This window comes from Diabrotica undecimpunctata, chromosome 1 (assembly GCF_040954645.1).
Source record: "Diabrotica undecimpunctata isolate CICGRU chromosome 1, icDiaUnde3, whole genome shotgun sequence".
Lineage (NCBI taxonomy): Eukaryota > Metazoa > Arthropoda > Insecta > Coleoptera > Chrysomelidae > Diabrotica > Diabrotica undecimpunctata.
The window spans coordinates 72,685,932-72,709,400 of NC_092803.1; the positions used below are offsets into that span (position 1 = coordinate 72,685,932).

General features: G+C 33.8%; 5 protein-coding genes across 5 annotated transcripts in view; 1 reads left to right on the top strand and 4 right to left on the bottom strand.

Moving 5' to 3' along the window:
• The window catches only part of Sec31 (COPII coat complex component secretory 31), a 357,018-nt gene that overhangs the window by 227,226 nt on the left and 106,323 nt on the right, over nt 1-23,469 (bottom strand). The window lies entirely within an intron of this gene.
• Nucleotides 1-23,469, bottom strand: part of Myo95E (Myosin 95E) — a 135,554-nt gene that overhangs the window by 71,057 nt on the left and 41,028 nt on the right. The window lies entirely within an intron of this gene.
• LOC140439229 (drosomycin-like) lies at nt 993-1,555 on the bottom strand. The gene has a single exon (XM_072529019.1). It carries the CDS (start codon nt 1,455-1,457, stop codon nt 1,251-1,253), a length of 207 nt encoding a protein of 68 aa, XP_072385120.1. The 5' UTR covers nt 1,458-1,555; the 3' UTR covers nt 993-1,250.
• LOC140439238 (drosomycin-like) lies at nt 11,840-12,243 on the top strand. The gene has a single exon (XM_072529030.1). The coding sequence runs from the start codon at nt 11,911-11,913 to the stop codon at nt 12,115-12,117; it is 207 nt and encodes a 68-aa protein (XP_072385131.1). The 5' UTR covers nt 11,840-11,910; the 3' UTR covers nt 12,118-12,243.
• Nucleotides 16,169-16,558, bottom strand: LOC140439246 (drosomycin-like). The gene has a single exon (XM_072529044.1). The coding sequence runs from the start codon at nt 16,548-16,550 to the stop codon at nt 16,344-16,346; it is 207 nt and encodes a 68-aa protein (XP_072385145.1). The 5' UTR covers nt 16,551-16,558; the 3' UTR covers nt 16,169-16,343.

The following is a 23,469-nucleotide window of genomic DNA, read 5'->3' on the forward strand; positions in this document are numbered from 1 at the left end:
TTATTGGTTATATTTAATTAATTTGATTATTTTATTTTAAATTTTTTAAAAACTGCTTACTGTTTATTTTTTATTGATGAAACTTTGTTGTTTAAATACACAACAATATTTTGTATTTCTTGATTATAAACCGATCCAAAGCAAGTTTTACTAAGAGCACATTTTAATCGGCACTACATCAAATAAGCGCATGATAATTTTTATTTACATAATAACTGCAATCATTAATCTCAGTGCAGGTAAGTTTGAATTACTTCCGTAACTTTCCAATATTATATAACTGGTAAGCAAAAAATATATTAGGTTACCATTGGGGAGAAAATTTGTTTTGTTGCCATTGTTCCAAAAATCAAAACCGAAAATTCATGCCAGAGGTTTTGAAGATTGGGCTTAAACAATGGAAATTCCATTGTGACTGATTAATGGAAAAGTGATAAATTTCAATCATTTCATGAGAATCCTAAAAAATGGCAAAAATCGTGCAACAATTATTTATTTAACACTTTTATAGAAACTGACTTTAATGGCAGGAAAATGCAAAAATTGAATAAGAAAACTGCATCTTCACCTTTAAAAAGCTTTTGATCAAAGGACACTTTGATCAAAAGATATCGAATTTTAACCATTGAATTGATACCCATTTTATTTAAAATTGACCTCGCGCACGAAGCCACGTTGCATTAAGCGATGTTTTTGAGAAAACGGTTTATTTTACACAAAAAGTTCTAATGAACATTTTTGTTCAAAATTGTCTTAACTAACTCTATTTTACTTTATCTTTGATAACTCGCGTTTTTAACAACTATCAACCCTAATTTGCGACCATTTTTTTAATGCCATCAGGTGTATGTAGTTAAAAACCATTTTCACAAAATAAAAAAGGGGAAAGGAGAAGACGATGCAAAATAATAAAAAAAAAAATGAAAAATAAATTTAGAAAACAACAATAATTAGCTGAAATGGTATGACAATAGTTGGTACGTGAATATAGCAAGTGTTTTATGTTACCCACAAACATATATAAATTTTCGAAAACTGGAAATAATATTTCTAAAGGACATATTAAAAAGCAAAATTTGTTAACATTGTGATATATTAATTATTTAATTACAGATATAATTTCTTACTAAAAACTAATAAGCAACTAAAAACAAATTCTTACTAAAAACTACTTATATTAAAAAAATACATAACATTTACCAAAAATGTCGAATAGTCATTTTGATTACAACGTTAGTACTTCTGTAAGGCTAACATCCCTCACACCAACATTTCAGACTAGCACTGCAATGGCCACTTACTCTTCCATTTCCCTCTTCCTTGCATATTCTGCGGCACGCTTCGTTGTCCCATACAAAGCATGGGCCTGAAAATCTCCCGGAAGGACAGTCACCGAAAGCCAATTCGGTGCCGATGGTAAGGATCAATAAGATGGCGAAGATGAAGTAACCTTTCATTTTGTAAATCTTCTGTATAGTAGGTAATCTACTGTTTGCTTGTAGTTATTGCTTGTTTGTGTCGATGAAAAGGAAAACAGGGAGTTTATATACAAATTTCGAAGTATTTGATGAGCAGCTTGTAATATTTTGGGTTTAACCAGGAAGAAGAATATATTTGTTTTTTTATTTTTTACGTCAAATACAAGAAGTGGTTTTTCCGTTTTATAATAGTCAATGTTAATACGTGTTAATATTAATATTGTTTAGTTGTTCAAATAGCAAGTTTTTGGTAATACAGAATGTCTCTGATACGTGAAAAAAAATTTTGCAGAAAAAATATTTTTGAAAATAAATTTGATAATTTTAACGTTTGGATGTAGTACTAAACAAAATATTGTACAATAATTTTTATTTAAAAATATGGTTTGATAATGACTTAAAATTGGAAGCTGTCGAAACGTTAATAATAAGGAGTTTTTTTATTGTTTTGGTATTTTTTACAATCAAACAGGCGTTTGATGGAGTAGATCGACAAAAGATGTTAAAGCAACTATCTATGTTAGGGATACCCAATAAGTTAATTAATCTTATACGAATGACTCTGGAGGGTTCCAAAGCTATGGTGAAAATAGGTGGAGATATGACGCAGGCCTTTGATATTGAAAATGGAGTTAGACAAGGGGATGCCTTATCAACAACACTTTTTAATCTAACTTTAGAAGCTGTTAGAAAACTGGATATAAACGGCTGTATTAATACAAGATCTATGCAAATATGCGCATATGCGGATGATGTTGCCATAATAAGCCGCAACAAATGGGTATTAAGCGAAAAAGTTATAGAACTGAAACGAAAAGCTGCTACGTTTGGTCTATATATAAATGAAAGCAAAACAAAATATATGGAGTGCACAAAATCGAATGAACATGAGAATCTGAAGGTAGACAACCATACCTACAAATATGCCTCCACTTTTCCCTACCTAGGCTCAATAATAAATGACAACAACAACATCAGTCAAGAAATACAAGCACGGATTCTTAGCGGTAATAAGTGCTTTTATGCATACAAAGACTTAATGAAAAGTAAGTTACTGAATCGTGAGTCTAGCTGAGAATCTACAAAACAGTAATTAGACCAGTGGTCACATATGGATGTGAAACGTGGACCGTCTCAACCACTGATGAAAATCAACTGAGAATATTTGAGCGCAAAATACTAAGGAAGATATTTGGACCAACCCAATGCAGCGATAGTTCGTGGAGAATTAAAATGAACCACGAGCTGGATGAACTAATGCAGAGCGCAGATATTGTCAGATTTGTAAAATCACAAAGACTAAACTGGCTTGGTCACCTAGAAAGAATGCCAGATAATCGAGCTGTAAAAGTAGTCCAGAGATGGAAGCCCCAAGGAAACAGAACAAGAGGAAGGCCCCGTAAAAGATGGATAGACGACGTAGAGAGGGATCTTAAAACCATGAACATCAGGCAGTGGCGAAGGAAAGTATCCGACAGGGCAGAATGGAAGAACATTGTTAAGCAGGCCAAGACTCACAAAGGGTTGTAGCGCCATTAGAAGAAGAAGAAGAAGGTATTTTTTACAAAAAATTAATAAAAAAAACACTTGACGTATAGATATAAACAGTTCTTGATACTTCTTACCATATTAAGTGACGTGATCTAGTTTACTACTTATCTATACAATGTAGCATACACGTTTATTTTTTTCCTCTCCCATGCATAATTCTTATATCAGTTTTATCATTGTATTACCATTAATCTCTTTTCTGTATACTACAATGGTGATAATTGTACTAGCACACTGCTGCACACTTGAACACTTATACGATGAAAACAATACACAGAAGAATTAGCTCATAATAACTTATCTATAAATCAAGTGATATCAGAAGGATGATCCAGATCACCAATTACAAAAGAGGAAGGGTGACAAATGTCATAAAACCAACAAAAACAGGAAACGTTGTCAGTTTGGATCGATAGAAGTTATAAACCTTTTTCAAACGAGTGGAATAGTAACCTTGAGTGGTTTTTTCTAAGTTGCATATATAGTACTAGCAATATTCCGAACGATTGGCTAGAGTCCACCTCTATTGCTCTGTGAAAGTGCAGGCTAAAGAATGTCGAGATCATAGGACTATCGGCCTAATGTTTCATGTACTCAAAATATTTCTGAGGATTATTCATGGCAGAATTCATAAATAAAATAAGTATGGAGTAGCAAGTTTGGATTTAGAAATATTTTGGGAACGAGGGAGGCATTATTTAGTCTGCATGTACAATGAAGTCGAGACGTAAATTAAGATGTTTGTCTATGCTTTCTATTCAATTGAATCCATGAACTTTTGAAAGCTGTTGATATAAGAAAAAGAGTTATGCACGGATGCATTTTAGAAGGCTTTTGATAAAGTTAGTACAGCAGAATGATAGAACTGATGAAAGCTGTAAACATTAATCAAAAGGGTAAATTCGTGGGCGGGATATAAAGTTGAATCCGATCAGAATACTAAAGTGCTACAACAACTGGAACAAACTGAAACTTTCGAGGCGGGTGCTACAGGAGAATGTTGTGCATTAATTGGATGAAAACAATGCGTAATGCAAATCGTAGAATACAGTAAAAGAAAAATATATTATTAGAATAATGAAAAAATATAAATACATCATAAAAAACCATTGAAACCCTAAAATTATTGAATTTTGCGCGTGTAATGAGGCATCATTAATAATCAGGAAAGCCATAACGTAAATCTAGTGATACAAGAAAATATTCGGACAAATCTCTTTCCCGGGTGGTAGTTAATAAGGAGATGATCGCCCATATGAAACCCGAGGTCCGCTGATCGAATAGATCTAATCTAGAAGGAAACACACCTGAAGAGAACGTAGCGTGGAATGTTTATTTTGCGTTACTCCACTTTTTTCTGCAGATGTTCGTTCGGTTTGTCGCTCATTTTCTACTATTTTTACTCCCCGGAATATTTTTCTAGTACACTCTTTTTTTAACATGCATCACTCGCTGCTATATAGCACTGTATCTTCAATTAGATTTCGTTTTGCAGTTCTTGAGGTATCAGTAAATTTCCAAAAATCTCGCAAAGCTCCAATATTTCATCTTTTAATCGCAATTACTTTCTCAATGTATGTGTCTTGTTTATACATAATATGTAAACATATAGTATCTGTTACATTATACCATATATTCGAACGTTTGTATTTTTCTAAATAATACTATGTTCTTTCATTGTCTGAAATAACAAGTAATTTGTCCTATAAATTGTTTCTGATTTATACGTACTTTGTGATAATTATTAAATCGGTCCATATTTCTGGCAAAGAATTTAGCCTCTGAATTATAGTTTGGTTCTATTATGTTTTTTGACTATTTAAATTTACTATATTATTATTATATTATATAAGTATTATTTTTTTTATATTCTATTCCGAAATTGGTATTTTTACCATTTGATACCTTCTTTTACTTGATTACTCTTCTAAGTTTTTCATCAATTATATTTTTTTACATTTCCCTTTTGAGAATGTATGTAAAATATATCATTTTGACCATTTTAAATTGCAGATCTCTATAGTGTATTTTTATGTATGAGAGAGTAATAAAACAATAAATTATGTATGCAAATCCCTAAACTGTTGATACGGATGACTCAATGAAAAACAGATATTTGTCAACAAGTTTACAGAAGTATATAGGAAAACAATTTTAAATTGAGTATGACCACCAGGTATAAAGGTTGGAGCAGAATAGAATACAATAGTTGTGAGGGTTACTAATCCCTAAATAAGGTTGCAGTGTCGGAGTGATGGAGGTTAACAGGTACTAATGAATTTGCAAGAAATGTAAGATGTTTATTTTATTGATTATATATAACCAATAAAAGTTTAATAAGTACCTACCTATTTGCAAAATAAAGTTTAATTCTTTAGATAAAATAAAACGTTTTATTTTATCTATTTGCAAAATAAAGTTTAATTCTTTAGATAAAATAAAACGTTTTATTTTATCTGAAATAAGTGCATTCCACGAAGTAAGGGTTTCAACAATCAAACATTTAATTCTTTAATTCCAGGAATCTACGACAGTAATTGACTAGATAATTACCTTCTAAACTTATTCCACAGAAAATGTGATCCATTTTGTATATAGGAAGGTCCAAGTGGCGTATTCAAAATTCTTAACAGTTCACTAAAAGTAGGTACTTCAGTTGCAGTTCACTAAAAGGTGCAGTTTATTGTATATACTAGTGTTATGGAAAATTTGGAAGTGCCGTGTAAACGCCGAAAAATTGGTCCTCTAACAGTTAATGAAAAAACATTAATATTTAATTGTTTTAAATCATTTACAGACAAACGTTTATGTGAAAGTGTTGATGAGACCGTTGAGTTAGTTAGCAGTACACTTGGTGTTGGGAAATCTACGATTTACAGAGTTATTAAAGAAGAGAAATGTGGTAGTTTTCAAATGCCACGTAATGCTCCAGGGAAACCAAAATTTCAAATAGAATATCATTTTAAAGAAGGACTTCGACGGAAAGTGCATGAATTCTTCTTTAGACAAGAATTTCCAACATTGGATAAAGTTCTTGTCTCAGTTCGAGATGATAAGGATTACCCAGAAATGAGTCGAAGTACGTTATGGAAACTTTTAAAAGAAATAGGCTTCCGCTGGAAAAAGAATCCCATAAAGTCTATTTTATTAGAAAGAAGCGATATTGTCATATGGAGAAGACATTTTCTAAGAACCATAAAGGAAATGAGAAACCAAAAAAGAAAAATATTTTATCTTGATGAAACATGGATCAACGTGGGTCATACACCAAATAAATTTTGGCAGGATGAAACTGTTACAAGTCAAAGGCACGCTTTTGTAAATAACTTATCTACCGGTTTAAACCCACCATCAGGAAAGGGAGGCAGGCTGATAATAGTACACATTGACAGTTCAGACGGTTTTGTTGAAGGTGGTTTATTAACTTTTGAATCAACTCGTACCGGTGACTACCATGAAGACATGAACGCTAATGTCTTTCAAGAATGGTTCGAACAAATGATAGATCTTCTTCCTAAGAACTGTGTAATAGTAATGGATAATGCAAGTTATCACTCCAGACTTATAGAAGGACTGCCCACAACCAAGTGGTTAAAAAAAGACTTGCAGAATTGGCTGAGTTCAAAAAATATTACGTACCATCCCGGATCTATAAGAAAGGAACTTTATTCGTTGTGTGCCCTTCATAAAGAAAAATTTAAAAAATACGAAATTGATGAAATTGCCAAAAATCGTGGAATGACAGTACTTAGATACCCACCATATCATTGTGAATTAAACCCGATTGAACTGGTATGGGCACAGATAAAGAGTGAAGTTTCAAGAAAAAATACCACTTTTAAAATTCATGATGTTAAACAGTTGTTTTTGGAGGCCGTAAATAATGTAAAACCTGAAAACTGGGAAAAAGGCAGTAAATCACACTATTAAAGAAGAGGAAAAAATGTGGAAGCTGGACAATATTACTGATAAAATGATCGAGCCAGTTATTATAAATCTTGGTTCTGAAAGTTCATCTTCTGAATCTGATTTGGATTTGTAACAAGTAGCTGTAAGTTTTATATTAATATTTTTATTCATCTATTTAACATACCTTAGACGGTTTTAAAAACTCTTTTTCTCTTTTGTAATTTTTAAAAATTTAAAAAAATGTGAATTTTTTAAAACCCTTTTTAATGTAGGCCAGTCAGTTCTAATATAGTGTGTGATAAAAGAGGTCACTTTTGTTTACATACACATAACACTCTATAACACTGAAATAATTCATTTATTTTTTACAATTATTCAAAGCAATTTTTCAATTAATCTTGAGCACGCCCATGGAGTGGTCGGAGCTACCAGTTAAAATTATGCTAATTACTCTCTCGTTCATAAAAATAAACTATAGACTAAACATTTAGAACGTCGATCGAGAATCCTGACAAATATAAATCATTAGTATGTTAATTTTAACAAATTATCTCATCTTCTTTAGCTTCAACAATACTATCTTCTTTCGATAGTATTGTTCGATAGTATTAAACGCCTTACATACGTAATGATTTATTGTACTGCGTGTTTATACTGCAGGTCGTAGAGAAAATCGTAAGGTTTGCAGTACTGTCATTTTCTGTACATACAATGCAACACATATCGTACTACAGTAGTTCACATTTATCGTATTTGTGGTGTTGTTATTAAAAGAGTGAGGATTATGTCATCAAGATTTTCAAAAAGAAAAGTTGCAGCCCTTATAACTGCGGTATTAATTGATGAAGATGATGAAAAAGCATTCATGAAAATGAATACTATATGTTTTTTATATAAAATTGGTATTTCTCGCGACAAGCTTTTATATAATATAAATTGTGTAATGTAATAAATAGATTCTTCTTAAAATTTATTTTCGTCTTTTTAGTGCATCGAAATAAAAGCTTTTTTAAAAAAGATTTTTTTACAATAAATTTATTTTTTTTTAGTTCTTGGTTAGTTATTCGTTGGATATGTTTGTAAGTCTATTTATTTCATTTAATGAAATGAATAGACTTAGCGTCGCTAACGCTAAAAATTTTTTAATCGGCGTCAATGTATCCCGAGTTTGAGGCAAGTCGCTTCATAAATCAAAAAATTCAAAATGGCGCATCCAAATGGCGGATTTTTAATTTTTAAAATTAAAAGCATGTATTGTCACCGACAGTACATATGTGGTCCAAATTTCAACTCAATAGCTCAACGGAAAGTGCGCCAAATTAGCTTTACAATTTTCCACCTTTACATACATATATAGATACATACACTACAAGTTAAATAAAAGCTTTTAAAAATCAAAAGACGAAATTTTATGATATAATAATAATTGTTAATGGATCTTACCTTCTTCAGTTCACGCCTAAAAGATGTTCTTATATTATTTATTTTCTTTTTCATTACATCTTTTGTCCCTTCTGGAAACAGTTCCTGAAATTTCTTAAATAAAATATCATAACTTGAGTTTCTCTTTATTTTATTTGCGTAGTCTTTTGATTTTACATTCCATAGACAGCTGTTTTGTCTATATATTCCAATAAACTCTTCCCAGAATTTTTTTTGTTTAATGTCCATGATTAATGTCCCAATTACTGGCTATCAACAACAATACTGCCGTAGTCAAGACTCTACACATGTTACAACTTGCGTTTAAACACGATCGTTGTTATGATATTTTATAGAAGCTCCGTACTGCGAACAACACGACTACTACGTACTGCGCAGCATCCAATTTGCCTACGCACGTGACGATTTATCGTTACTGCGGCAGTTTTAACCGATGCAGTACTGCATGCAGTTTGATAAATCGTTAGGTGTGTAAGCCGTTTTACTCTTTAAGAGTATCCAGTAAAAATTTATACTCCAATACTCCACTACTCGCATACTCCACACAAGAATGTTCAGAAAACTAGAAGAGCTGAGCGGCGAGACACAATTTGGTTTCAAGAAGGGACTCGGGACGCGCGAAGCATCATTCTGCTTGAATACCCTGGTACAAAACTGTATGGACCAACGAAAAGATATAGTCATCACATTCCTCGACTACGAAAAAGCTTTTGACACCGTAAAACACGATGAAATAATAAAAATGCTACACAATGCTGATATTGATAAGAAAGATATAAGAGTTATCCAGAATCTCTATTGGAATCAAAAGGCACGTGTGAGGCTGAACAAATCAACAAACACAGAGGAATTCGAAATTTTACGAGGGGTGCGACAGGGGTGTATTTTGTCTCCTATGCTGTTCAACCTCTATGTGGAGAATGTTTTTGCAGAGGCACTTGAAGGCACTGATTGTGGTATAAAGGTCAACGGGTACCCGATAAATAACATTCGTTACGCTGACGACACCGCAATAATCACAGATAACGAACATGATATGCAGTTGATACTAAATAAAATAAACACCACAGGAAAAACATATGGCCTGAAGATAAATGCTGGAAAAACAAAATGCATGACAATAAGAAAGGGCGCATTTTTCAAAGTACAACTGCACGTAGATAATGTTCCAATCGAGCAAGTGAAAACATTCAAATACTTGGGAATGATGGTGAATGACCAATGGGATCCTCAACAAGAAATAAAATGCCGTACCGAACAAGCAAGACAAGCTTTTCTTAAATTTAAACCGCTACTTTGTAACCGCAATCTTTCCTTCAATCTCCGTTACAGAATGGTTAAGTGCTATGTATGGTCCATATTGTTATACGGCATGGAGACATGGACGTTGAAAATATCTTCCATTAACAAGTTGGAAGCCTTCGAAATGTGGACCTTGCGAAGAATGTTCCGCATACCATGGACAGGTAGGGTGAGAAACGAGGAAGTCCTAAGAAGAGCAAATACTGAGAGAGAATTGCTCAGCTTGATCAAGGCACGAAAGATTGGATACCTGGGCCACATCCTGAGAGGGGAAAAATACGCAATCCCTCAACTAATTATCCAAGGAAAGATTGAGGGCAAGAGAGGAGTAGGTCGCAAACAAATGTCGTGGCTGCGAAATATAAAGAACTGGACAGGCGTAACTAACACTGGCGAACTTTTGCATGCCGCAAAAGACAGACGTCTGACCTTAAGATAATTCGCCAACGCACTATAGGTGCACGGCACCATAAGAAGAAGAGTAAAAATTTCAGAGTGATCGGAGCAAAATTGACTGAGTTATAAGCATTTATGAGTGAGCGAGTTAAGTGAGTGAGGTGAGTGAATAAGATGAGTGAGTTAGATGAGTGAATGAGATGAGTGAGTGAGATAGGTGAGTGAAGTGAGTGAGTTGGATGAGTGATTCACTTTGTGAATGAGATGAGTGAGTGAGGTGAGTGAGCTCTCACATAGAAATTGGAATAAGTACAGTGTCAAGTTCTCATAATTATGCACTCGCGGCAGATAACAATCGAATTACTAGACCGGATAAAATGGTTGCCGATGCAACAACAAAAGGCATGGTTCGTCGACAGCAGGAGCAAAAAGATGCTCTAGATATTTTAGCACGAAGCACGTCGCTATATGGGCCTGGATTGGACGGTACTGTGTGAGTATCAAAAAAAATTTACTTTTTTTAAACGTGTTTTTCTCGAAATAATTTTTCAAGACGGTTCACTGTTTATTCAAGACGGTTCATTAAATTGTTCACTGTATCTCAAAAACTACTTAATCGATCCTCTCAAATTCGTCTTTTTTTATTTCTAAAATAAAAAAAAACGTTACGATGAGCACCGCAAAGTAACTTTTTTTTCACCTTGGAAAATTAGCTATCATTTTCTTAATTCTTAATATTTTTGTAGCAAAATTTCAGATAATACTATTGAAATGTTGTCCTATAATGTACTAATGTTCGAAGATTTCTATTTTCTTCATTCCTATATAGTGTCTTAAAGTCAACACATGATCAAGTGATCAATCCTTTCAATTGTAAAATTATTTAGTGTTTTCCGTGATTTTGCTGCGTGTTGTAATATAAAATATTTTTTATTCCGATCAAAAATTCTAATTTCAATATCTTCGCAAATATTATGGAGGATCGTATAAGAAATGGAAATTAAATGGACAAATTAAAAAGTCCATTAGTTAAAAAATATGAAATTAATATATTCAATCATTCTGATTATATTCAATTCAACTGAGATAAAAATGAACCACAAAAAATTATATTAAGTCAATGTATAAAATTGACATCATTATCTTAACCAACACCTTGTTAATTAAACTTTTCGCACAGTTAAATATTCTCTTTTGAAAATGATTTCCGCAGTGGAAATCGAAACGTCAAACAGTGGAAAAAAATTATATTTTCATTACAATCAATTGTGGCTTAATTACATATAAACATAATATTTAACTTAGATATGGCACAAGAAAACTGTTTTTTCCTGAAATGTTTATATCTGTGGCGTCTTAGTGACTTTTTTTTATTAATTTCCAAAAAAATTCGAATATAATAAAAAAACTCCATATTATCAATGTTTTGACACCTCCCAATTGTAAATCATTGTCAAACCATATTTTTGATAAAAAATGATTGTATATTATCATGTTTTGTTTACTAAAACATTCAAATGATAAAAATATTCTGTATTTCCACATCCTTGCTATTTTAACTATTAAATATTATTAATATTAACAAATTAATTAAACATGAATTAATAATCAAATGGCTTTATAATACGGAAAAACCACTTCTTGTATTTCGCTTAAAAAAAACAACAAATATATAGTTTACCCTTACTGGTAAAACCCACAAAAATTTCTAGATCGTCAACAAACACTTCGACATTTGTATATAAACTGCCTATTTTGCTGTTCATTGGCAAAAATAAGCCAGAACTAAAAGCAAACAGTAGACTACCTATGTACTCAGAAGATTTACAAAATGAAAGGTTACTTCATCTTCGCCATCTTATTGATCCTCACCATCGGCACCGAATTGGCTTTCGGTGACTGCCCTTCCGGAAGATTTTCAGGTCCATGTTTTGTATGGGACAACGAAGCCTGCCGCAGAATATGCAAGGAAGAGGGAAATGGAAGAGTAAGTGGCCATTGCAGCGCTAGCCTGAAATGTTGGTGTGAGGGGTGTTAGCCTTACAGAAGTATTACCGTTGGAATCAAAATGACGATATTCGATATTTTTGGTAAAAGTTTTGTATTTTTTTTATGACTGTTATTATTAAATCTGTAATTAAATAATTAATATATTACGATGTTGACAAAATTTGCTTTTTAATATGTCCTTTAGAAATATTATTTCCAGTTTTCGAAAATTGATGAACACTTAAAAATATGCTATAAGTATTCACATACCAACTATTGTCATACCATTCCAGATATTTACATCAATATTTAAAATAACTTAAGACTATTTGTTATTTATTTGAGTTGAATTGTTTATTATAAATCCAATTTGCTGACTTTTCAGATAATTGTTGTTGTTATCTAAATTCACTTTTCGTGTTTTTGTAATTATTTATTTCTTGTCTTCTCCGTCCTTCTTTTTTATTTTAAGAAAATGGTTTTATCTACTAGCACCTGTTCCCTTTTTTTCGGAAGCCGTTCGTTGTTATAACCAGTAGTACCGTAGCCAGTTCCTTATTAAACATCTTCCATTTGTGTAACCTTCTGCTGCAGGTTTTAGTGTTAACGACTACTTACGTAGCCGAGACTGACGGCTTATCCTCCGAAGTGGCGGTTCAGTTAAATTATAAATTGAAAAATGTCTTGAGACTGTGCTGGGATCGAACGCGGGCCGTTCGGCTTGGTAAGCCAGTTCCTAGCCACTAAGCTTTGGCCGCTACCATCTGCTCCCTTCCCTTAGTGCTAATATAATCGCTTCAACTCTGTTAGCACATGTTCTGAGCGATTCTCACTCTTATTCCTTCTTTTATTATGTTAATGTGTTTTTTTTTCAAGTCAATTTTTTCGACCTTACAAGTTTTCATTTCTTTTTTTTTGTCTTGGCGTGTCTTCCAGAGATTCTTCAAAGAATCTACATTTGTGTTGTTTCCTGTGCACTTTTCTGATGCAGAAAACGATTTTGTTGAAAAAGTCGTTGCAGATCATTTTCGTTGCCCACTACTAGCACTGCATCGACTTCGTGTCATAAAGCGAGTTACTCGTTTTCTCCAATTTTATATCATTTCATTTTATGCATTTTACTTATTATTTCGTCCATGATTATACTAAACAGAATGTTTGGTTGAGTAAGTTCATTTGTCTTTGCTATTTTGTTGCCAAATTGGAAACTTCCCACCATAATATCTTCATTCCCGGAAATATCATGAAACGCTGAAAATACGGGTCAATTGTGTTTTTAATGGAAATACTTTCAGTGAATGTTTTAGCCTTTAAGGTTCAACCACCTAGTAAGGCTGAATGTTATCTTTTCAATGTTAAATAGAAATAGGGGTCAAGTGGCACATCATTTTAAAGGACGTTTAATTTTCTCTCCAATGATAACTTAATATATTTTTTGCTCACCAGTTGCTAAAACCGTACATAAGAAAGTTATGTACGGTAAGAAGTAATTAAAACTTACCTCTACTGAGATTAATGATTGTAAAATTATTGCAATAAGTTGAAATGGTTAGACGATTAGTTGACACCGTTGTAACAGCAGAAAAACACAAAAAAATGTAGTCTAAACGATACACGTTCGATTTCAGTTATTTTTTCTTTATAAGAATAACCTTGTTAGCGAAAAATACAATCAAAAATTAAGTGTGCACTCACACACTACCTTAACAAGGCGATTATCATGATTATTTGAACTCCACTGCTGCTCAAAAAAAGCTGGATAGACGAGTAATTAAACCACTCTCTGCCATTGCGCAGCCATGACTCGCCTACTTCCAATTCTACGCTTTCCTAAAATCCTTCACTATATGAGACTCTGTAGAAGCTGGTATTTTGTTCCTCTCATCACGCAACCAAGGTGTTCATTATACGGTTCTGTTTCTTTTGAAAGTCTGCACAAGAGTTCTTAATCGTGACTGCCTACGTAAGATATTCTCAGGACTCTTCTGTAAAGCCACATCGCGAAAACTTCAGCTATTCTCATCATCGCTTTAGTCAGAGTGGCTGCCTCTTTATCGTCTAGAAGGACACTGCATATGTAATATCTAGGCATGCGCGTTTTTATGTTGACCCTCAAAATTCTATTCCAAAAAAAAATGTTTCATTGTCATAAATGAGTTATGTGTAATTTCAATTCTGTGTTAGTTCCTTTACAAAAAAAATTATTATTTTATTAAAGATCTAAGATATTTTGAGAAGTCCGAATTTTTGGCCGTCAATAAGTTGGGCATTATTGTTTGGTTTGTTGGTAAATATTAGAAACTTGGTTTTATCCTTCTTTAGATTACGTTTAAATAGTTAAAAACACTGCTCTGAAGTGGTCTCACAGTTACTTGTCCGGAGTGAGCAAACGCGGTAATCATCGCGCCGACAGCTTTCTCATGCCCAAAATTTCACGAAGGATATGACATACTCGGTCTTTTGTGATGGCTACTGTCTCAGCTATCTCGCATACCTTCAGTCGGCGGTGTGCCAATATGAGATCGTGAATTTTTGTGACAGACGTGCGAGCACGTTGGAACTCGTTAAATCAATTTTTGACGGTTGCCATCGAAGGTGAAGAGTCACCGTACATAGCATCCAAGCGCTCTTTACTTTCGCTGCGCGAATTCGCTTGCAAAAACAAGAATTGAATCACCAACCGATATTGCTCTTTTTCCATTTTTCTAAAATCCGCGGATACGAACGCTTTCTCACGCGGTCAAAACAAAACTGCGAGTCCGATTCGGCTGAAATTTTGACATTAGCCGTCTACGAGAATGTATTACATGATACATAGTAGATTTCTCTTGAGATAATGCGCCATCGGGCAATGGGGCTAAGTACTTATCTGACTGCCTACGTATATAATACTATGGCGTTTGGCGTTATAGGTGTAACCTACATCACGATTTATGTCTTTCATTAAAAAAGGAGTGCCACCTTTCGTCTTGTCGACTAGTCAAGAGAAATAAGTTTTTCTCAGGACACAGTAAACAGACCGACAGGTTTTCTACAGAAATTTTGGCGTTGTTTTTTAATTCTTAACACTTTACTGGGAAAAATGCGATTTTCTCTTATCATTAAATATAAACATTTTATCTGTCAAAGATAGAAAAACTTCCCAAATGGCGTTTATAAAATTTTTTAAATAAATTTGTTGCAATTTAATTGCGGGAAAATGCAAAAATTGATTAAGAAAGCTGCATCTTCACCTTTAAAACGCTTTTCGATTGTTGTCGACACGACACTTTGATCAAAAGATATCGCATTTTAACCGTCGAATTGATACACATTTTATTTTACACAAAAAGTTCTAATAAACATGTTCAAAATTGTCTTAGCTACATTTTTTATTTGATTAAACTAACTCTATTTTACTTTATCTTTGATAACTCGCGTTTTTAACAACTATCAACCCTAATTTGCGACCATTTTTTTAAGGCCATCAATATTAAGAAAAAAAATTAGCTTTAATTTGATATAAAAAACATGCAAAACCGTCGTGAGCAGCGTGATTTATTTAAAAAATAAATGAACGAAATACCATTTTTGTTCAAAAATTAATTACTATTAATTGAATTAAAAATATTTGCGGTCACTTTTTGACTAGCAACCTATAATCAATGTATTCTCTTAATTTTAAATGTATGTAAAAAATGTGAGTTTAATTTTATGAACGTAGTGTAGTGATCCTGCACTCCTGCAGTGGCATCTTAGCCAGAAGGTTACACAAATGGAAGATGTACAATAAGCCAATTGGCTGCAATACGACCAGTTACAATAAAGGGCTTCCGAAAAAAGGGGGCAGGTGTATGTAGATAAAAAACCATTTTCACAAAATAAAAAAGGGGAAAGGAGAAGACAAGAAATAAATAATTACAAAAACATGAAAAATGAATTTAGAAAACAACAATAATTAGCTGAAATGAATATAAGTAATAGATGGTATTACAGTTACAGGTTAGACAATAGGTGGTATGTGAATATAGCATGTTTTTAAGTGTTCTATGTTGCCCACAGACATCTCAATTTTCGAAAACTGAAAATAATATTTCTAAAGGACATATTAAAAAGCAAACTTTGTCAACATTCTGATATATTAATTATTTAATTACAGATATAATTTCTTACTAAAAACTAATAACCAACTAAAAACAAATTCTTACTAAAAACTACTTATATTAAAAAAATACATAACATTTACCAAAAATGTCGAATATATTCATTTTGATTACAACGTTAAAATCTGTAAGGCTAACATCCCTCACACCAACATTTCAGACTAGCACTGCAATGGCCACTTACTCTTCCATTTCCCTCTTCCTTGCATATTCTGCGGCACGCTTCGTTGTCCCAGACAAAGCATGGACCCGAAAATCTTCCGGAAGGGCAGTCACCGAAAGTCAATTCGGTGCCGATGGTGAGGATCAATAAGATGGCGAAGATAAAGTAACCTTTCATTTTGTAAATTTTCTATATAGTACTGTTTGCTTGTAGTTCTTGCTTGTTTGTGTCGATGAAAAGGAAAACAGGGAGTTTATATACAAATTTCGAAGTATTTGATGACCAGCTTGGAATTTTTTGGGTTTAACCAGGAAGAAGAATATATTTGTTTTTTAATTTTTTACGTCAAATACAAGAAGTGGTTTTTCCGTTTTATAATAGTCAATGTTAATACGTGTTAATATTAATATTGTTTAGTTGCTAAAATAGCAAGTTTTTGGTAATACAGAATGTCTCGGATAAGTGAAAAAAAAATTTTGCAGAAAAAATTTTTTTGAAAATAAATTTGATAATTTTAATGTTTGGATGTAGTACTAAACAAAATATTGTACAATAATTTTTAATCAAAAATATGGTTTGATAATGACTTAATATTGGAAGCTGTCGAAACGTTAATAATAATGAGTTGTTTATTGTTTTGGTATCTTTTACAAAAAATTAATAAAAAATCACTTGACGTATAGATATAAACAGTTCTGGATACTTCTTACCATATTAAGTGACGTGATATAGTTTACTACTTATCTATACAATGTAGTTTTATACACGTTTATTTTTTTCCTCTCCCATGCATAATTCTTATATCAGTTTTATCATTGTATTACCATTAATCTCTTTTCTGTATACTACAATGGTGATAATTGTACTAGCACAGTGCTACATACTTGAATACTTATAAGATGAAAACAATACACAGTAGAATATCTCCAATTACAATAGAGGAGTTGACAAATGTCATTAAAGCCAACAATAAAAGGAAATGTTGTGAGTTCGGATGAAATACCGATAGAAGTTATAAAACTTTTTCAAACGGGTAGAATACCAACTGGTTTCTTCAAAGTTGCATATATAGTACCAGCATTATTACGAACGATTGGCTATAGTCCACCTCTATTCCTTTGTGACAGAAACTGCAGGCTAAAGAATGGTTAGATCATAGGAGCATCAGCCTAATGTGAAAGGTACTCAAAATATTTCTGAGGATCATTCATGGTAGAATTCATAAACAACTGGAAAAAGAGGTAGATAGTAGCAAGTTTGGATTTAGTAATAGTCTGGGAACGAGAGAGACATTATTCAGTCTCCATCTCCTAGTACAACGAAGCCGAGACATAAACGAAGATGTTTTTCTGTGCTTTCTAGATGTCCAGAAGTTGTTTGATAAAATTTGGCAACTACTGAAAGATACAAGAATGATTGCTAACTTACACTGGGTCAAAAATCTTCAATTGGATCTATGAACTTTTGAAAGCCGTTGATATAAGAAAAAGAGTTAGACAGGGATGCCTTTTAGAAGGCTTTTGATAAAGTTAATACAGCAGAATTGCTGTAGCAGAAAGCTGTAAACATTAACCAAAAAAATAAACTGCACTGAACTGACACACACTGACAATCCAATTGTAATAAAAGTCAAAGATAACCCTATTAACAACATCTATATATGTAGATATTACAGTTCTCCTAATAGTAGCGACAATGACGTGCGATATCTACTAGATTACGTGAGAGTGCATGTAACGAGTATGGGCTGAAGTTAAACACCTTCTTCTTCTTCTTCTTCCTTTGCTCTATCCGTTTCAGACGTTGGCTATTAACAAGGCTATTTTGACTTTGTTTACGGCACCTCTGAACAGTTCGGTCGATGTTAGTCCGAACCATTGTCGCAGGTTATGCATCCATGAGTGTCGTCTTCTTCCCGGTCCCCTTCTACTGTCGATTCTTCCTTGGACTATTAACTGTAGCAGCCTGTACTTAGTATGCCTCATGACATGTCCGAAGTACTCAAGCTTCCGTTTCTTTACGGTGAAGATTATTTCTTTGCTTTTGCCTATTCTCTGCATTACTTCCACGTTAGTGATGTGGTATGTCCAGGATATCCGAAGAATACGGCGATATATCCACAGCTCAAAGGATTCTAGTTTCTTCAGGGTGGCTTCCGTTGTGGTCCATGCCTCTGCTCCATAGAACAAGACCGGGAAGACATAACACTTGACCAGTCTTAATTTTAGTTCCATTGACATTTTGCTTGTGAACCACTTTTTCATATTGTTGAACGCGTTTCGCGCTTTTTCAATTCGTGATCTTATTTCTGTTGACTGGTCCCATTTTGTGTTGACTGTGGTTCCAAGGTATGTGTATGTCTCCACTTGTTCTATTTTTCGGTTGTTTAATGTCAATTGCATCGGAGGTTGTTGTGTTCTGCTGATGAGCATGCATTTAGTTTTGGTTGTATTGAGTTCTAAACCATATTCTTGACTTGCTGTGTGTATGCTTTGCATGAGTCTTTGAAGCTCGTTGCAGTCATTTGCGATAATAACTGTGTCGTCAGCATATCTAATATTATTGATTACCTCTCCGTTTACTTTGATACCCTCCGAAACTTCTCCCAGTGCTTGTCTGATGATTTGTTCAGAGTATATATTGAACAGGATCGGCGAGAGGACTCATCCCTGTCGTACACCCTTTTTAATATCTATCTTCCCTCTGTGTAAGTTGCCCATCTTTATCTCAGCACTTTGGTTCCAATAGAGACTGGTTATTATGCGCAGATCCTTGCCATCAATATGCATCTTTGTCTTAAGTAGACACATACAGTTATATTGACTACTCTGTTACGACTTCCGTCCTAACTTGTCAACATTGTCATTTCAATCAGTTGCTTCCATAAAGTCCTCGTAGACACACCGTCTCAGGACTTGCAACTTCAACGTGGAGTCATATGTCGCCATGTTACCTAATCCAACGGTAACTTTAACATCATAAGTATTTATAAGATATAATGTCGAACAAATGTAACTAATTATTTGTTAACGGGTTTTTACCCATATATTTAGTGGCTACATTCATGTACTCCTAGTAAGTATTAACCACACTTTTCTTTAACCTTGGTCAAAATTTTAACTTCATGTTCTTTTTAATTAAGTGGTTACATATTTTCTAGTTCCGAAAACGTTCTGTCTAACACAGCCCGTTTGGGTTTTTAAATACAGTATACTCCTTATATAACGAACACGGTTATTACGAGATTTCGCTTATAACGAGGTACATTAGATGTCCCGTGAAATTTCTATTGAACTATAACCTTCTATAGCGAGACAATTTTGGTTATAACGAGAGAAAATAAGATCAAAAAATGTGTTTTTTTTACGTTTTTGGCCCGGCAGTGGCTATATATAAATACCCTTTTTAACTGCCGCCCGCAATAAACTTGTTCGGAAATTTACAATTTATGATTCACAAGTGTCATTGTATGGGGTTGACCATTCGCACCTAATAATAAGAAGGTGCTAATAGACAACATGTGGAAAGTGCTGTAAACGTTATAAGAAACTTTATCCAAAGACAAAACGGAAATTAAGAAGCATACAACTGTTTCACATCTTTAGAAAATAGGTATTATAGACAGAATGATACTGGAGAATTTAAAGCAGTCAAAAATGACAGACTTCTTTCTATTGCAGAAGCAATAGTTTATGTTATCCTTGAAAGTACGCTTTATACAGATTTACAGAATACAGATTTTTTATTTTAATGAACTTTTTTTCAAAAACACCATTCAAACAATATTTAGCATCTTATATTGCTCCGATTGGCTTCACTAGAGGAAGTTAATGTTTTAGAAAACTACATATTCATATGTATGCTCAGTATTACTGTTGTTTGATATAACGAGATCGGCTTATAACGAGGTAATTTGTGTGCCATTTCAGTTCTCGTTATAGAGGGAGTCTACTGTATATACCTTTTACAAAGGATTTTAATTAATTTTTAATATATGGTATACAGCCAAATACAGGAACGTAGATTCCTTGTGGATGCATCTTCCTGAGCATTTCCATGAGTTTATCATGTTTGACCTTGTCAAACGCCTTGGAGAAGTCGATGAAGCACAAGTGGACGTCCTTGTGCATGTCTCTGCATCTTTGAATTAAAACTTGCAGACTGAAGATCGCCTCTCTTGTGCCCAATGCGCTTCGGAATCCGAACTGTGACTCCGATATATTTGCTTCGCATTTGTTATATATTCTATTGTGTATGATTTTGGTGAAAACTTTGGTAATGTGATTTATCAAGCTTATTAAGCGGTGTTGATCACAGTGTTTTGCACTTGGTGTTTTAGGTATGGCTACAAAGGTCGATCGAAGCCATTCCTCCGGAATCCCCCCTTTGTCGTAAAAGGTGTTAAAAAGGCCTGTCAGAAAATCGAGGAAGTGGTCATCCGTTTCGCATAGTAGTTTTATGATCTCGCCCTGTATGTTGTCGGGACCTGGTGTTTTGTCGTTTTTTAGCGATGAAATGGCTTTTTCCACTTCAGACACAGTTAACACAGTTAAACACCAAGAATCGTAATTATATGATATCTAAAGATAAAATTCTCGATAGCAGAATACAAGTTATAAGTCAGCCACGTCATAGAATGGCCGATATAACGTACTAGGGTTACAAAATGAATAGTGATTGAGACCGATCTTCAGAAATTTGTTGCCGCATTGGACACAAAAACAAGCTTTCTTTATATTCTTCTTTTTATGTATACATGACTCTGTTTTTCAATGTGTCTCCATCGTTGTTTCATCGTTTTCGTGGCCTTCCTATTGGGGAACCGTCTCTTGCCGTCTTTACTACTCCTCATTCGGCTTATATGATCGTTCCATTCTACTCTTCTATTTCTTACCAGTTCTTGATGTTGTCCGCCTTGCATCTACATCGTATATCTGTACTTCTAGCTCTGTCACATAGTGTTTTACCATTCATTTTCATCAAGCGTTTTCATTTCAGCTGTTTCTAACGTCCTTTTTGCCCTCTCTGTGCCAGGTCGTGTATTGGTCTGATGACTGTTTTGTAAATTCTGCTTTTCATTTTCTTCCCGGTAATTCCATTTCTCCATATTGTTTCATTTCATCTGACCTTCTAGCTCGAATTTACATCTTCGTAAATTTGCTTTTATAACCATGTATTTTGTATTTTTTGGTGAAAGTAACATGTTAAATTTTCTGGCGGTTATATTAAATTGGTGCAGCATACGTTGTAAATCATCTTCACTTTGGGAGAGTAGTATTGCGTCGTTTGCTTAGCAAATTATTTTAAGTTGTTTTTCTCCCATTTGGTATCCTTTTTTAGTTCTTAATTTTTTTATTATTTCATCCATAATCAGGTCGAACAATAGAGGACTCGGGGAATCTCCCTGCCTTATCCCATTGCCAGCTTCAATAGGGTCAGTTAGTTCTTCTTCTACTTCTATTGTGTTGTTTTGGTAGATATTTTCGATCGTTTTGATTGTTACCAGAGGTATCTCTCTTGCGTAAAATAAATGGATAACGTCATTTAATTTGACTCGGTTTAATGCCTTCTTAAGGTCCACGAAACATAGATATGCCAGTTTGTTGTATTGATGATGATGTTCTTATGATTTCTCTTGCACTTGCTTCATTATAAATATAGCGTCGGTGCAGGATCTTCCTGACCTAAAATCTTGTTGTTCTTTTGCTAGTGTTATAAAACTGTCCGGGTCCGATTTGTCTCCCTTTTTGAAAAGAGCTATTAAGAAACTTGATCTTCATTCTTGAGGAATTCTGTTCTGTTCTATTATTTTTTGGATTAGTTTTAGTAGTTTGTTTGGTCAAATCTGATCTTCCGTACTGTAGGAGTTCGTGCGGTATTCTGTCCTCTCCTGGTGATTTTCTGTCTTTTAATTTCCTTAATGCTCCTGTCGTCTCGGGGGAGAAAAGACTTCTAACATCGTCTCTCTACCTCGTATGCTCTGCAAGGGACTTCGTGTGTAGATGGGCGAAGTATCTCTTGCTTTTATCCGTTTTAGATACGACTATTGACGTTTATGTTTAGCTAGCCTTAATAAATACAGCTTAATTTCTTACATAATAAATAAAACACCAAATGAAGTAAAATAGAAACAAACGCAGATTCTTTAGGTTGTAGAATGCGGCAGAGCCCCGACAGGAGAGCCCTAGAGTGTCAGAAACTCTAGGAGACCCGAGAAAGAACGGACTTGTGGCCTGAAATTCACTAATATTTATTCATAATATTTTAAGAATTTCCAGGTCGATTAGCCAATAGAAAGGCATTTAAGGCGGGGTGATCCGCATTAACGTGCTCATTGGACCATAGGCTGAGGCACTTGATGACACTCCCTTTACGTCTTCCTCCTCAAAATTTATTTCTTAGTTTGTCGTCACTTCTGGTGTTGGTGGTTCATTATCGTCGCTCATAGCAAATAGGGATCGAAAGTAGTCTGCCCATGTTTCCTTCTAAATTTGTTTCGTTTTTATTAGCTCGTTCATCTTTCTTCTTTGTCCTCTGATCATTCTCCATATTTCTTTTTGTGTTTCGTAGACGTCGTGTTCCATCTGTTTTGAGCAGCTCTGTCAGTGTTCCCTTTTTATTTGTCTAACTAAAGTATTCGTTTCATTTCTGATTCGTTTATAGTAGTTGTGTTTGTAGTATTCTGTACTCTAAAAAGCCTTTCTTCTTGACTTCACATTTTGTCTTCACTTCTGTAAATAATGGGGTTATCTTTTTTATATGTTATTGTTGGATAGTTTTCTCTCTCCAAGTGATTCTGTTGCTGCGTTAATTGTTATTTTTGAGTTTTTCCCAGTTTTCCTCGATGTTATCGTTTTCTAATATTTCATTACCAGCAATCTTCTATGATATTATTTCCCAACTTTGTTTATGTGCGACTGAATTCTTTGTGGGCGCGATATAAAGTTGAATCTGATCAGAATACTGAAGTGATGTACTGAACTAGAACAAACTGGAAACTTTCGAGGCGGGTGTTACTGGAGAATATTGTGCATTAATTGGATTAACACAATGCGTAATGCAAATCGTATACAGTACGATATATATATATATAAGA